This window comes from Limanda limanda, chromosome 6, assembly GCF_963576545.1.
Source record: "Limanda limanda chromosome 6, fLimLim1.1, whole genome shotgun sequence".
NCBI lineage: Eukaryota > Metazoa > Chordata > Actinopteri > Pleuronectiformes > Pleuronectidae > Limanda > Limanda limanda.
Window position 1 is genome coordinate 22,690,503 of NC_083641.1, and position 16,943 is coordinate 22,707,445.

General features: G+C 42.5%; 3 protein-coding genes across 4 annotated transcripts; 1 reads left to right on the forward strand and 2 right to left on the reverse strand.

Annotated features, from left to right (window-relative positions):
• Positions 1–1,493: 1,493 nt before the first annotated feature.
• Positions 1,494–3,733, forward strand: LOC133003341 (diablo IAP-binding mitochondrial protein-like). Of its 2 annotated transcripts, none has more exons than XM_061073047.1 (6): positions 1,494–1,818; positions 1,965–2,085; positions 2,222–2,347; positions 2,617–2,727; positions 2,835–2,931; positions 3,140–3,733. In XM_061073047.1, exons 1-6 carry the CDS (start codon positions 1,697–1,699, stop codon positions 3,340–3,342), a joined length of 780 nt encoding a protein of 259 aa, XP_060929030.1. In that variant the 5' UTR covers positions 1,494–1,696; the 3' UTR covers positions 3,343–3,733. The 2 variants fall into 2 exon arrangements, with proteins under 2 accessions (XP_060929030.1, XP_060929031.1); XM_061073048.1 differs by having other exon boundaries at positions 1,968–2,085.
• A 1,396-nt stretch (positions 3,734–5,129) lies between these two features.
• On the reverse strand, positions 5,130–6,002 carry LOC133002958 (odorant receptor 131-2-like). The gene has a single exon (XM_061072548.1). It carries the CDS (start codon positions 6,000–6,002, stop codon positions 5,130–5,132), a length of 873 nt encoding a protein of 290 aa, XP_060928531.1.
• Positions 6,003–12,439: 6,437 nt separating this feature from the next.
• On the reverse strand, positions 12,440–16,436 carry LOC133002959 (odorant receptor 131-2-like). Its single transcript, XM_061072549.1, has 3 exons — positions 16,415–16,436; positions 15,254–15,273; positions 12,440–13,318 (listed from the first exon to the last, which is right to left on the reverse strand). The coding sequence occupies exons 1-3, from the start codon at positions 16,434–16,436 to the stop codon at positions 12,440–12,442; spliced, it is 921 nt and encodes a 306-aa protein (XP_060928532.1).
• Between the last annotated feature and the right edge of the window lie 507 nt (positions 16,437–16,943).

The window sequence follows — 16,943 nt, forward strand, 5'->3', positions numbered from 1 at the left end:
TGCCTGGATGTTTACCTGCCTGTATACCTCCCGCCAGCTTGTCCCTGATCTACATGTAAGCCTGTTTATTTATCAATAGACTATCTTCACTGAATGGGCCTACGTTTGTGTTTGCATTTGTTTCCAGCAGGGTGACAATACACCTGTAGGGTATCTTGCCTGTAGGGACGACAAAGTGAAGACACAACCCTGCTTGAAGTTGTACACATTAGCCAGTTTGTACAATACATATATAAAGACTCAACAGCTTCTAAGTTGTGTTGAGTCAGCACAAAGGGCGACTAAGGATTGGAATTGGCAATATATAGATATATAATATCTTTGAAAAAATTATATTGGCATTATAGTGAGTGGAAAACTGGGCCTGATTACCCAGGGTTCCATTTGGCGAGGTCCATTAAAAAACCTGAATTGTGTGCGTGAATATGCAGTAGTCCACGACACAGTGTTTGTTTTTGGTTGTGTTGGCTGAAAGTTGTTTTTGCGTTTGCTTATATAATTGGTTGTGTTGTTTGTTTTTCCAAGTCGACTTGTTTTAAATCTGTTTGTTTTGTTTACGTGGACGTGTAAGACTAAGTAGACACAGCCAACCAATGATAGTCTATTTGCCAACAGTTTTTGTTTAAACCAGCTACTTCCAATATTTCTTTAAGAAAAGTTAACCACTTGCTGCTTCGAGCTATGTATTTATGTGCAGATGTTGACACGAAGCATGAAAGGGAAAACTAATTAATTTGCCTGAATAATAATCCTTACAATTTCAATAGGGCCTCATGTCTGTCAGTGCCTGTCAGTGCTCGGGCCCTAATAATAGAGACTGAACCGAGCTCCTGCAGGAGCGAGAGAGAGAGAGAGAGGGCTGCGCCGTGCGTAGAGGTGCACGTTGCGCCAACCTCCGCTGCTCAAGTAACGAGCCAGTTTTGAGAATGTAAGAAGTAGAAAGTACAGATATTTGTCCTCAAATGTAGCAAGTAAAAGTTAAAGGTCGTCAGGAAAATAAATACTCAAGTAAAGTACAGATATGTGAAAAATCTACTTAAGTACAGTAACGAAGTATTTCTACTTTGTTACTTCCAACCACTGGTTTTCATCATGTTAAGAACATGGTTAGGAATTGTGTGCCACTGCTGAACTTTGAGTGTTGAGAAAAAAAAATTGGCTAAGCAATTCTCAATCACTATCATTCTGGATTGTTATAGTTTTCCAATACGCGAACTTGCTTTATCAGTTGTATGCAATTGGTCAAATGTGCTATTTACTCAAAATTTTGTGCATGAGAGTCAAACCAAAGAGAGTTTCTGATTATTGTGACCCTGACGGCGAGTGTTGGCCAAACAGCTAACACATCAGGTTCTGCAGCCTGCACGTAGTTCCTGTCTCTGTGGGCTTTTGCAGATAACGCCAATTGCGCACATTTGCAGGCAGCGTCAACAGATCAATGCCTTTTACGCAATCAAATGTTTCTGGGGTCTTACAAATACCCAGCGGCAGTGACAGTCAGCAGTTGACCAGCAGACAGAAAGCTTCTTAGCAACAGGAAAAAAATCTATTTGTCTGATTTTACTAAAGACAGAGCAACTCTGAGTTAGCAGCTGATTGGTTTGAAATAGAAGACCTGTAGCAAGCAACTCATTTTATAGAGCACCTAGCAAATACGTTCCTCAATTGTAGCATTTAGACGGGAATTATCAGCAAAATGCAAGTTGTTCGTCAGTGTTCAGCGAGTGCAAGTCGTGCTGCTGGAGGATTTCTGAGAAATCCAACAGACATGTCACTGCTGCCGAGCAGGAGAGGAGCCGTCTGCAGCCGTGACCTCAGGTGAGTTATTTTAATAAACAATGTTATTTTTGAGGTTTAACTTCTCAAACATCACCTGGAAATCCGTCAGCCTCAAAATTATAACTCAAAGCACAATAAAAACGTTATATTATATAAACTAATATGATTTCCTGATATCTGAACAGCAGCTTGGAGAGCAGCCCTTTGATTAGCAGGAAGTCTGGAGTCCAGAAGTCAGGGGAATGGACCAGCGCTGCACACATGAGCATTGCATCATTAAGTGTTGCCCGTGGGCTTTTTACACAGGTGAGTGACTCTCCTACTGGAAATAATACAACATGGTACATGCACCAGCCGATAACTCCAAGTGTGCAAAACTTGGAAAATGTTTTGTTTGAGTTGAAATAGTGAATTTCTCCCCTGTTTCACCTCCTGTTTGTAGCAAGTGGAAACACTCACTCACGACTCCTTGATCAGAAGAGCAGTCTCAGTCGTCACAGACAGTTCCAGTACTTTCCTCTCTCAGACCACTTTGGCTCTCATAGACGCCCTGACACACTATTCTAAGGTGGGTTTTAATCTTATGGGAAAGACTTTATCCATAATTTCGATAAAGAAATATTCTCACAGTACATGAGACATTATCCAAAATCTCTTCATCCACACTTAACTGTATTATTGAGGGAATAACATATGTGATGAATGACTTCAGGACCATAACAGTTATAACCCTCGTCTGATCACATGTACATGTTTCAGTAACTTTTTTTCTTTCAAAAACCCGCAGTGAGGTTGTTGTTTTAAAAGTTGCTCTTTTTTGCTTCTGTTTGCTTTCAGGCTGTTCACACACGCATTGCTGTCCAAAGACGGTATTTGGCTTCAGTGGGAAAACTGACCTCATCAGAGGAGGATTTGCACAAGCAGGCGATCAATGCCATGCGTGCTGAGGTTAGTTTATTTTTTGTACTTAACACACGTACTTATAGCATTCAAGTAACATAAATATATAAATACATTTATGATACTGAGGTTCTCTCATCTCTGTGACCTGACAGGTTACCTACAGACTAGATGACTGCAAACGTTTTGAATCATCCTGGATCAATGCTGTTAACTTGTGCAAAATGGCAGCTGAGGCAGCGAACACTTCTGGTGAGTTCATCCACTATTATCATGATAGAAAAAAAAAAAGGATTAAAATCAGATCTGCTGGAAACTCAGCTGAGCTTTATTTGAAACCAAATTGAAACACACTTGTGTGACCACAACAAATCTTTGAGCTCAAGCTGGTATCACGACGACCTTTGAACTTTTCTCAGCAGTTTCACAAAAACCAATGTTTTCGTCTGTGTGTTTCCAGGAGCCGAGCAGGCGTCCCTCAGCGTGAGGACAAACATTCAGGTGGCCCAGTCGCAGGTGGAGGAGGCGCGCAGAGTTTCGGCGGATGCAGAGAAGAAGTTGGCCGAGACTAAAGTCGAGGAGATCCAAAGGATGGCTGAATACGCTGCTTCCTTTGATGATGACGAGCATGAGGTGCACGAAGCTTATCTAAGAGAGGACTGAGGGAAATATTGTGGAACAGGAAAAACAATGAGAGCCTGTCAAACAGATTCAGCTTCCAAAGCTTTAAACTAAGTGTTATTTCCATTGTAAGGGTTCCATAATGATGATTACATGTTACACAAAGAACATCTGATTTTGCAGAATGAATATTACAATAATTCTTTATCATTACATTAATCATTATTTAAGACTATTTATTTTGATAGTGAATATGAGATTTTGTCTGCTTGATTATCAAATCTTCAGAATGTCATTGAAGCTTGTCCCACATTGTTTATTGTATTGTTTTAGTTGAGTCTTTTTTATATATATATATGTAAAATATTGTTTGTATCATGTCTCCTCACTGTTCACATGGTGTTAAACAATCAAATAAACCTATTTAATTTGATATATATGTTGATGGGTCCTTGTTTAAACCAGATTATGACATGTGTGAAAGCAGATTGATTTAATCTACAGACACAGAAACATGTTGCACAAAACACAACCTATGACACTCTGTGCAGATATTGGAAAAGAACAGACGTCACTTGAGTTAATCATTATGAACAATTCACACACAAATACAAACGTGTCCATACAATGCATGGGTGATTTTGATTTCAACAGATTCATTATTCATGAAATATCTCATAACACTTTACAACTATTATATTTATTTAAGGCATCGATAACAAATGTGAGACACAGGAATTACATTGATTCTAATATAATCCTCCTTTTAAGTCATATCATAATAAGTAATATTTGCTTTGTACGTTTAAATGCTAAAGGGTATTTAATCAATGTAATATAATTTAAAATTAGAGCAGAAACCTACAATTCACCTCAAATTAACAACTTAACTTAAATAACAAAATATTGGTTCACACTTGAATGGTGAAATTTCTGTTGCGAAATTATTGATTTTTCTTTTCTTTGTTTCCCACAAGCCAAAAGATACAGAGATGTTATGTGCTTTAAAAATAATACTTCATCCCTGAGGCCATAAATGAGAGGACTCAAACATTTCGGTGCAAGATCAAACATTATGTAGTAAAAACAGGTGAAACAGTCCTATGGAGAGATGTGTGTGAGGTGGATTTCATTTATTTTCTGTGCAGATGTTGTTTTTGTGGCAGTCAGCGCTGTTGCGACACAAGGACAATTTACAGCTGAGTGCAAATATTGGGCTGAGGGTCATTTCAGGTCGGTGGTAGAGAGTGACGCAGCCTGAGAGCAGCTTTGTGAGGGTGTTTTCTACATTTCAACAAGTTTCACAATGACAATGCTGACATGCTTAACTTTCTATCTCTACTCCCACACATAATGGTCCGGCTTTGTATGATATGCAAAGTGGATTTAATGCACTATCCAAAGGTTAAAGTTTAATTTTGTGCTCTTGTATGCCCACATGTTGTGTCACTGCAGTGGTGCCTGACAGACTTTGCACTGTTAATGACGCACACAGAAACAAAATATAGATTTAACAGCGTTTTATTTTCAAACCAGCTTTAACTGTTACAAATAAGGAATATTTGATATATAAAAACACCATTCATTCAGTTATTTAGATAAGCATGCTGAAGTTTAGCAATTGAAATGGGGGGTGAGTTTTTTTATTGTGTGGCTGAGTTTAATACAATATTATATGATTTATTGGAGCATTTTCGTGGTCAAATCCAACTGAATATTTCATTTACATATTTTTGTATTAAAATAACAATATAAATCAGGCCAGAGACGAAAAAAAAATACATTTCATAATATAACATCATGACAATTTGTTATTGATACAAATCTGATCAGTGTTTCTTACGCAAACCACAGAGAGCTAATCTTTTCAGGGCATGAAAAAACATTTCATCCCTGAGGCCATAAATGAGAGGAGACAGACATCTTGGAGCAAGAATAAAAGTAATGTAATTAAAGTACCTAACATTGATAAATAACATGAAATTGATTTTAAGCAAAGCAGCTTCTATGAAAGGACACCACAGCTGGATAAGACACAGGAGCAGCTGCAAAGCGTGAAGCCCCACAGTTCTGAGTCCTCTCCATGTGGACTTTTTGTCCTCTCCTGATGCAGCTTTGGCCACTCTCGTTATCTTCACATAGGAAAACACGATTGTGATGCACATGATCAGGAAGTAAAACTGATTAATGGCTGAACTGAGGTGACCCTGCCACGTGTGGATGATGAAGATTTCAGCAGAGCACCTTCTGCCCTGGGTGTAGGAGCCGTAGGAGGCCGATGCAAAGAAGAGGGATAGAAAAACAATGCAGGGCAGAGAGCTGAGGATGTGGATGATGAGGATTCCATGCAGAGTGCTGCGTGGGGAGCACAGCTCTGCGTGACGCAGTGGGAGGCAAATGGCCACGTAGCGCTCCAGGGTCATCGCCGTCAGAGTGACTGGTGTCACAAAAGCATACAGAGACAAAACGATAATAATAATAAGGCACAACCACCTTTGTATCGTAATGCTATATAAATTTGAAATGAGCAGGATGTCAGTCAGGAATAAAAACAGACAGTCGGACATTAGCGTGACAGCAAATAAGACATAGCGCATGGTGGTGTAGAAGACCTCCTTGGTGAAAAAGGTCGTAATTAGCAGAAGGTTAATGCAGAGAAAAAGAACGACAAAGACCTGAATCAACATGATCTTATCATTCATCTTGTACTGTATGGTGATGTTAGCAGCCATCTTTCTGTCTGTCACAACCAAATGTAATAAGCCTTCAGACACTGCCACACTTCATTCAGCTCTAAAACCAGATGCAGAACTCTGCAGAAAGGGATGATCTCTCTTTGAATCAACAGGTATGAAACACAATACACATTATTTTAGTACATCATGCATGGACAAATTATTAGAAGGAGACATAAGAACAAAAGACCCAGTTTACCAAACCATCCCTGGAGTGAAGGTGTTCAGCTGAGCTCTGTGCAGCCTTCTGAGCAGGAGCTGTGTGTGAGGGCTTTATATCGGCAACTATATCGGCAACGTCATATGAACGTTAAATCACCACAGAGTCACGAGCGACAACATTCGCCAACAACACACCTCATAAGCGACAGTAACTATAGTTACTCACTTTGTCCGTTGGAGGGATTCACACTCAAAAACTAAGTATTCCTAAAACAGTGACTTCATGCATTTCAACTATTTCCATGTCACTTTATTACATAAGTTGAATATAAAGGGTCAAACTAAATGATTGACAACAAACAACCCTTTTGTCACATTGTAACTTTTTTCATGTTCTCATTTTATACATTTGGTTAAAATGTACATTGGACTTCTGGGGTTTCATATTACTGGACTACTTGGATTTAAGCAAAGTATATTCTTTAATAAGCTTCTCTGCTAGATTACTATTGTATCTGCTGTCTTAGGTTAACTACATTGATAGTTTGTCCTGTTTGGTCTTACTTTGAAATGTATGAGCTAGGATTTGGTTTATTGTTTATAGTTTCACTCAAGTGATTGGGGGTTAAAAGGGAACCAGCTAAGGTTACAGTGTTTGATTAGTATTCCAATTCTGTTAAGGACTAAGTTCTATTTTACTTTCTACCTTTTCTGGTAAATAGACTTATCCATAATCAGTTGTTGGCAAATTAGGAGATTTTGTGAAACTAACCTGCAGGGGCGGCTCCTGGCATAGGCGAAGTAGGTGGTTGCCTAGGGCGCAAAATGCCGAGAGGGCGGCACAAGGGACTGATTTATCATGACGTGACACATGCAATGTAAACCAAAACATTCACATCACAACATCATCTTCTAAACCCGGGGACGCACCGGAGATGGAAGCGCCGCGAAGCGCCACGAAAGCTGTCCGCCTCCTTTCCGCGCCCATGTTAAATAATTGGGCTGTTCGCACCGGCAGCGCCCCGGCCGGCTCGCAATCTGCAGCGATGGTTCCGGGGTCTGTTCTATTGTTTTCGCTCGCTGCGAGCAAATCGGGCTGGAAAACACACTGAAAATTGATATATTTCATACGATCTATCATGTCACTACAGATATGATGTCGGAAATGGCAACAGAGTTGTTAGTGCTGTTGTGGCGATCTCAGGGCATTCTGCCGTGACTTTAATCCAGGACACCGGTAGAGTTGTTTTCTCAAACATACTTTTAAGGCCGCCGTCACTTTTGATCTCCAGCAGCTGATCTTCTTCTTAAACAGACCTGCTGGATTAACCTGGTTTGTTGAAAAATGGGTCCGACAAATACCGTGCTGGTTTGTGTTCAGCGAAAAAGTGACGTGACCGAGACGAGGGTCTTGAGCATGAGTCATAACGCAGAAGATCCGGTAATTTTTACTGTTCAGTACTGTTCATATTCATTACAATTAAAAAGCAGACATAAAGGTAACTTAAAAGTTACTTTCCCTAGTAACTAATTACTTTTGATATACAGTAACTGGTGGGGTAAATCAATTAATTTTAAAAGAAGTGACTAGTAACTGTAACTAATTACTAATTTTCAGTAACTTGCCAAACACTGCTTAATCCACACATTTGTCAGTTGTGTCTAAACAGACAGAAACACACAGGCACATACTCTCTTGTGTGTGTGTGTGGGGAGGCGTGTTAGACTGTGGTAAGAGTTGAAGATGAGTCAAAAAAGGATTAAATTATCAGGTGCACGATTCAGAAAGCGCAGCAAAGTAGGGGAGGAGAAGAAAGAACAATATAGAGGTAGAATCACCCCAATTGTGGACATCATTAATGTTTATTTTTGTCGACATGACATGATATGCTGTCACTACAGCTGAGTTCAGACTTTTTATATTTTTATTATATATTTTCATTATTTTTTATAGCTTAGAATTTTGTCTGCCTGTTTGTGCATCTGTTTACAGTCCAAAAGTTCTTGGGGATGCATGACAATTTGCGTATGTATGTTGGGGGGGGCGCCATTATGAAATCCCGCCTAGGGCGCCAACATTGCCAGGGCCGGCCCTGCTAACCTGATCACTGATTAAAGTGACAAGTTTCTCTTGTGTTGAACTCGGAGTTTCTATTGCTGGGCCATTACCACCTGGGGCCTGATTGACTCATGAGCAGGGGGTGTGGTCAGCACAGATGTAGCCAACCATCATCAACTCTGGTTTAAAAACCAGGAATTGTTTGTAGCGTCAGCTTCAGCGTCTGTGAAGACTCGGAGGATAAAGACAAAGGAGTCTATCATTGGAGGCTTCCAGGGAGGGTGACTTTTAAGCTGCTATTTAATTTTATTTGAATATGTGTATACTTTCCTTGCGCATTTCTACTCGTAGGTACCAAAGGCCTTGCACTCTTTCACACTAAAGGCCGGCGCATGCTTCTGCATTTTCAGAGACCCGCAAGGACTCGCACCGGGTCAGTCCTGGGTCCCCTCCTCTTCTCTCTGCACACCAACTCTCTCGGCTCTGCCATTCACTTACATGGCTTTTCCTAACCATAGCTATGCTGATGACACCCAACTTATCATTTTTTCCCCAATCTGAAACACAGGTAGCAGCACAAATCTCCGCCTGTCTGACTGACATCTCTCAGTGGATGACCGCACACCACCTGAAAATTAACCTTGACAAGACTGAAATACTTTTCAAACCAGGGAAAATGCTCTCCCACCCACGACCTGACTATTCTCTTTGACAACTCTGTGTTAACCCCCACTCAGACCGCTAGGAACCTGGGTGTGACACTCGACAGCCAACTCTCCCTTACTGCCAACATTACTGTAACAACATGTTCCTGTAGATTCATGCTGTACAACATCAGGAGAATAAAGGCCGATTTTTGCTTCTCCGTTTTTTCTAAAACCGTCAGATAAGACCGCCCTATCCGCCGTGGAACGCCCTCTTCGAGCGCCTCGGACAGCTTTTCGTGCACCTCTGAGTTTTCTAACTGTCCGTGTTTATTTCGGAGACCCCACGGACAGCCCTTGGCTGTGATTGGTCCGCGAACATCATAATTTCTGTACGACGTCATTTTCAGATTTCACATTTCCGGAGGTCAAACTTCCTGCTTCACAATAAACACAAACACAACTACGATTCTACGATTAATGTGACGTGTGTGTTAAGCCAGCGGAGTTGTCCGGCTGACGGTGGCTCGTTCGAGCACTGACGGCATGTGTGCACGGTCACATACGGTTATGACGTGCTTTCAAAACGGCGCTAGCGGGCTAGGCTAGCGGGCTAGCAACCATGCTAACTGCGGTGGTAACAGTGCAAAAATCCGCTGTCACGACTTTAATTCCACTTCTATCATGACACTGTTTCTCAAACACCGTCAGGTTAGAAGCAAACACTGGGTAGTAGTTAGTATCGGGAGTCCCTGCTGACTGTGTGTGGAAGCTGGGGGGGAAGCTAGCTAGCTCCGTGTAGCTTCAAGCTACACGGAGCTTCAAGCTGTGGAATTAGCAACACAGTTCGAAAACAAGACCGGGGAACCGCTGCGCTAGGAAGCGATTACATCAGCATTTTGACCTGCTGGGTGTCACTTTATTTTATTTAGTTGCCATCGTAGCCTACACTGTGTGTGAGGGAAGTGGGCAGTAGGTAAATAAACAGCTTAGACTTCTTCTGATTACTCGTGAGGTAGGCTTCTCCAAGCTTGTCTTCCGTTGCACCACCTACTGTTTGGCGGTGAATTGTTTTCAGACGGATGGTCGTCGGAAAGGCATAAATCAAAAAGACTCTCTGGTCTCCGTGCATCCCTCTCCGTGAAACGGATACGTACAAGCATAATGGAGCCTTAAGCTCCCTTCTCACTCAGAAGGCGGTGCAGGTTCTGGTCCAGGCCCTGGTCATCTCACGCCTAGAGTGTTGTTACTCCCTCCTGGCAGGTCTACCTGCTAGTGCCATCTGACCTCTGCAGCTCATCCAGAATGCAGCAGCTCAACTGGTCTTTAACCTACCAAAGTTCACTCATACTACTCCGCTCCCTTCACAGGTTACCAGTGGCTGCCCGCATCCGTTTCAAAATATTAGTACTTGTGTACTGTGCTGCGAACGGATCAGGTCCAGTCTACATTCAGGACATGGTCAAACGTTATATCCCAGTCTGTTCACTCCGCTCTTCCTCAGCCAATCGGCTTGTTGCTCCCTCACTGCTAGCTAAACACTCATCAAAATCCTGACTGTTTGCTGTCCTGGCTCCTAAATGGTGGAATGAGCGTCCAATCGACATCCGGACAGCAGAAAGTTTACAAATCCTCCGCCGCAAACTAAAACACACCTCTTCTGACTATACCTTGAATACAATTTTAAAACCAACAATTTAGTAACACTTAAATGGGACTCACTCATAGCACTTTGTAGTTTTGCTTTTTAGAAGAAATTGTACTTTCTTGACTCTTGTTGTTCTTGGTCTGTACTCTCATGGTTGAATGCACTTATTTTAAGTCGCTTTGGATAAAAGTGTCAGCTAAATGTAATGTAATGTAAAAATATAGGTTATATCCTGTAATGTATAGCCACGGTGAGTGTTGGCAAATGCACTGATCTGATTTCCTCTTGTTTTCACAGATTTAACACTGCACGGACACTTTCATTATCTTAGCGTAGGAAAACACAATGGTGATGCTCATGATCAGGAAGAAAGGTGGACCAATGGCAGACCTGAGGTGACCCTGCCACATGTGAAAATATGAACAGCTCATCAGAGGAAACCCTGTGTTGTTTGTAGAAGCTCAGAGATGCTGATGTTGACGGTGAGAGAATAAAGCAGAGCACAGAGCTGAGGCCTCGAATGAGGAGGAGGAAGTGCATAGTGATGAAGAGAAATACGTGTGACCAGAGTGTACACAGATGAAAACATGTAGAAAATTATACACAACCAGATTTGTGAATAGCAAAATGTTGATGAAGGAAAAGTGCGATGAAAACCTGAACTAAATTTAATCTGTAATTAATGCCTCCCTCCATCTGAGTTGTTTTTAGCCATAAATGTCAAGATGAGAATGAGAAGGTTTAGTTTGATAACAGCGCGGACGACGGACCTGACTTATTAAATCTGTTTGTCTTTCGCTTTACATTTGACATTAGTGTGTTTATTGTTGTTAGAGAATCGTACACAAGTTGATCAATAATAAATATATTACCAGTCTTTGTCCCTGTATGACAGCGGTGTGCAAACTTTTTTTCCCCGAGGGCCACATAGAGAAAAAAATGCGAAGGACTGTAGTCCAGGCAAAGTAACTCATTTTGGAGCCAATAATCGTAATTGTAAAATAATTTTTGTCAGCATAGATCATTTCTATGAGGTGTCCAGAACAACATACTAGAAATCCTACTTGAGGAAATATGTGCAATTGTCATCAATACGAGATGTGGCCCAATAAGGCCAGGCAACAATACACCCCAATGGGGCTATTTTTTTCCTTATAACCCTATCAAAATGAAACTTTACACAATGAAATTACCCATGAAAAGTAACATTTTTTGTATTACAAGTTTCTTTGAAAATGAATTTTATTTTGCAAATGAGCTTTACACTAATCGAATATGTCCAAAATACACCCAAATAGGCTTAATTTTTTCCTTTACTCCTACCACTATAAAACTTTACATGGTAAAAGTATACATGAAAAGTAACTTTTTTTGTATAACAAGTTTCTTTTGAAATGAATTTGAATATGCACATGAGCTCCACGCTTATTTAAAAATATGTAATATATATTTAATGTCCTAATTTGCATAGGCAGAAACACCATTCATATATATGACAAATACATCGGCCCAATCGTCATCCAATCATCCCACTGCCAATGGGTGATGGCACTGCTGCTTTTAGACTGGCCTCTAACCTGAAAACTGCCTGGCTTGGTAGTACCTGCCAGGAGTATAACCCCCCTCCGGTACATGAAATGCCCATTTTCATGAAAACTTTTTATGTGCTCCTCTGTCACCATAGTTGGTGTTTGATTTAAATGTTAACTGTGCACGTTCTCTCTATGTGAACAGGCTGTGCACATACTCAATGCTCTGCAAGGAAAATACCTGACATCACTGGGAAAACATTTCTTTATTTTAAAATAGCAACATAAATCAAGCCAGAGTTAATAAACAAAAACGTTTCATAATATAACATCATGACAATTTGTTAATGATACAAATCTGATCAGTGTTTCTTACGCAAACCACAGAGAGCAAGTCTTTTCAGGGCATGAAAAAACATTTCATCCCTGAGGCCATAAATGAGAGGAGACAGACATCTTGGAGCAAGAATAAAAGTAATGTAATTAAAGGTCCTGACATTGATAAATGAAATGAGATTGATTTGAAGCACAGCAGCTTCTATGAAAGGACACCACAGCTGGATGAGACACAGGAGCAGCTGGAAAGCGTGAAGCCCCACAGTTCTGAGTCCTCTCCATGTGGACTTTTTGTCCTCTCCTGATGCAGCTTTGGCTACTCTCGTTATCTTCACATAGGCAAACACGATTGTGATGCACATGATCAGGAAGTAAAACTGATTAATGGCTGAACTGAGGTGACCCTGCCACCTGTGGAGGATGAAGATTTCCACAGTGCACACTCTGCCCTGGGTGTAGGAGCTGTAGGAGGCCGATGCAAAGAAGATGGAGAGAAAAACAATGCAGGGCAGAGAGCTGAGGCTGTGGATGATGAGGATGCCGTGCAGAGTGCTGCGTGGGGAGCACAGCTCTGCGTGACGCAGCGGCAGGCAAATGGCCACGTAGCGCTCCAGGGTCATCGCCGTCAGAGTGAGCGGTGTCACAAACATGTACAGCGACGAAATGATATAAATAGCAAGGCACAACCACATTTTCATTGTACAGCGATAGAAATTCAAAATGAACAGGATGTCAGCCAGGAATAAAAATAGACAGTCGGACATTAGCGTGACAGCAAATAAGACGTAGCGCATGGTGGTGTAGAAGACCTCCTTGGTGAAAAAGGTCGTAATTAGCAGAAGGTTAATGCAGAGAAAAAGGACGACAATCACCTGAATCAACAAGATCTTATCATTCATCTTGTACTCTGTGGTGATGTTAGCAGCCATCTTTGTCTCTGTCACAACCAAATGTAAAAAGCCTTCAAACACTTCCACACTTCATTCAGCTCTAAAACCAGATGCAGAACTCAACAAGGGATGATCTCTCTTTGAATCAATAGGTATCAAACACAAAACACATTATTTTAGTACATTGTGCGTGGACAAATAATTAAAAGGAGACATAAGAGAACAAGACACAGTTTACCAAACCATCCCTGGAGTGAAGGTGTTCAGCTGAGCTCTGTGCAGCCTTCTGAGCAGGAGCTGTGAGTGAGGGCTTTATATCGGCAACTATATCGGCAACGTCATATGAACGTTAAATCACCAAAGAGTCAGAAGCGACAACATTCGCCAACAACACACCTCAAAAGCGACAGTAACTATAGTTACCCACTTTGTCCGTTGGAGGGATTCACACTCAAAAACTAAGTATTCCTAAAACAGTGACTTCATGCATTTTAACTATTTCCATGTCACTTTATTACATAAGTTGAATATAAAGGGTCAAACTAAATGATTGATGTAAAATTTCTTTGTAGCATCACAACAACCCTTTTGTCACATTGTAACTTTTTTCATGTTCTCATTTTATACATTTGGGTTAAATGTACATTGGACTTCTGGGGTTTCATATTACTGGACTACTTGGATTTAAGCAAAGTATATTCTTTAATAAGCTTCTCTGCTAGATTACTATTGTATCTGCTGTCTTAGGTTAACTACATTGATAGTTTGTCCTGTTTGGTCTTACTTTGAAATGTATGAGCTAGGATTTTGTTTATTGTTTATAGTTTCACTCTAGTGATTGGGGGTTAAAAGGGAACCAGCTAAGGTTACAGTGTTTGATTTGTATTCCAATTCTGTTAAGGACTAAGTTCTATTTTACTTTCTACTGTGACGACCCCTGGTCTTCTGGAGCTGCCAGCGGAGTGGGCGTCCGGGGCAATCAGAGCACACCACGGCCAGGTGTGCTCTGCCCTTAAAAGGCCTGGCGGATCCGTCTCCCAGGGTCTCTCACTGCTTCCGGGACGAGGAGTTCTCGCCCAGGGGTTCCCAGCCGTTCCAGTCTGTCTTGAAAAGATCTGTGTGTTGTCGCCACGGCTAATAAATATCCTGTTTAAACGCAACAGTTCACCGGTGTCGTCTCCTCCTTGTCGCAGTCGCGAGCCGGGCTGTGACAAATGGGGGCTCGTTCGGGATCCGCTTTTCCTCAAGCGTTTGTGAATGATCGGGTAATGTGTGAGTGTTGTCTGACGTCACACGCCAACTCAGCTGTGCGCCTCGTGTTTTGTGAATGAGCGGCGTAGTTTGGTTGTGGAGGAGATGTTCCGGTAAGTGAACTGACGCGGTTGTGAATTGGCTGGCTGTTGAGTTTCACCGTGTTGCTGCTGTTCTGTCCCGGTTAGGCTGAAGGGCGGACTTCCTTTGGAGTTCGCTGGGGGGTTCGGTAGTGTGGTGTGAAAGTGGTTAGAGCAGTTGTCTCGGGAGCACGTCCGAGGCTGCAGGTGGAGTCGCCAGGTTGGTTGCTTCACCGGGTTTGCGGGATTCAGTGCGTAAATACCCACCACAACTAGCACCTGAAGACTAGGGGGGAGATTTAGTCAGGTTCGGGTTAGGCAGTTAGCGGGACAGCGCTGCAGGGAGGTGTTGCTGTGTACGGTTTGGGAAGTGAGAACACCGTTGCACAGAGTTGTTTCATATACAGGCAGGTCAGCTGTGTTTTTCAGTCATGGCTACTGTGGAGGAGTTTCTGAGTGCTCCGTCAGAGGAGTTATTAAACCACTGTTCTCGTGATCAATTAATTAAAATTGCGGATCATTACAACATGAATGTCGGAGATAAACGTTTAAAGGAAAATGTCAGGAGTATCCTCCCTGATAATCTGATGGAAATGGGAGTAATTAAGACGGAATTCACGGCTGCGGTTTCTCCAGAATCTGGTGCTGCTGCACAATCTGCCTCCGAGGCTGTGTTAACGTTTGAACAGCGTAAAGAACTGCTATTGTTACAGCGGGAGGTGACTCATGGGGAAATTAAGCGAATGGAACTGGAAGTTCGCAGACTGAGTTTGTCTCATGCTGGGGGCCAGGTCCCTGTTTCTCCGGTGCCGTTACGCACTTTTGATGTGGCCGGTTGTCTGCGCCTCATTCCGCAGTTTGGTGAACGGGATGTGGACACGTTTTTCTCTCTCTTTGAGCGCGTCACGGACAGTAGAGACTGGACGGATACTGAGCGAACATTATTGCTGCAGTGCGTGTTATCAGGTAAAGCTCAGGAGGCGTACTCCGCGCTGAGTATTGCTGATAGTAATATCTACGAGATGGTTAAAGCTGCCGTGTTAAGAGCATATGAGCTGGTGCCTGAAGCATATCGCCAGCGATTCAGATCATGGGAGAGATCGGGTAAACAGACTCATATTGAGTTCGCCAGAGAACTAAACATTCATTTCAATCGTTGGTGTAATTCACTGAACGTGGACAGTTATGTTGATTTGTGTAATTTAATCGTTCTAGAGCAAATACAGTACCCTCTCAGATAGCTATGTATTTAAATGAGCGTAAAGTAAAAACCGCGACAGAGGCCGCTGCTCTGGCTGATGAGTACGTACTGACGCACCGCGGGTACGGTGAGTACAGGGGGCCTGTTGCTGCTGGGTTCCGAGGGGATGAGCGCAACTTCCGCACGGCGGGTAAACGCTGGCAAGAAGCAGAGAACCCGCTTCCTTATAAACCAGAGAGGTCCCCGCGCTTTCAGCTGCAGTTTGATCCGAATAAAGTGTGTAATTATTGTAAAGGAAGAGGACATTGGAAAGAGGAATGCCCTATTAAATCAGAGGCTAAAAGTGATTTTGGATGCGGCCACGTGAGGCCGATCGTACTGTCTGCTCCTGTCAGAACACTGAGTCCCAGATTACCGTTTGTTGAGGCTCCAGGTGAACAAGTGAAGCCTACAGTAGAGCTTACACAAAAGAGTTCTGATTTTTCTGCTTTTGTATCTGATGGTGAGGTGTCTTTAGTAGGCAGTAGTGTAAAGGTGCCAGTGAAAATCCTGCGAGATACTGGAGCGTGCAATTCATACATTCTGAGCTCTGTGCTGCCATTCTCTCAGCACACAGACACGGGAGAGTGCATTCTGATGCAGGGAATGGGGCTGACTGTCTGCTCTGTTCCTCAGCATAAGCTGACTCTAGTCTCAAGTCTGGTGCAAGGGGATGTGATCATGGGAGTGCGTCCTTCTTTGCCTATGGGGGGAGTACAGGTCATCGTAGGAAATTACCTGGCTGGTGGTCGAGTCTGGCCTGATGTGCCAGTGGACACTCTCTCTTCCCAGGTAGAAAAGTCTGAGTTCCCCAAACTAGCTCCCACCTGTGCAGTGACACGTGCCATGAGCCGGGCCAGGGGGGATTCGGGTGTTAAACATTCCAATAAGAAAAAGTCTGTATCTGTTGTGCCTGGTTTCCCCTTGCCTGTATCTTGCAGTGACCTGGTGAAACAGCAAAAAGACGACCCAACACTTCAGGCTATGTACACGCAGCTTCTCCGGGAGGATGAGGTGGAGAGTGCAGCCCGGGGGTATTTTCTCCAAGACAACATGTTGGCGAGGAAAT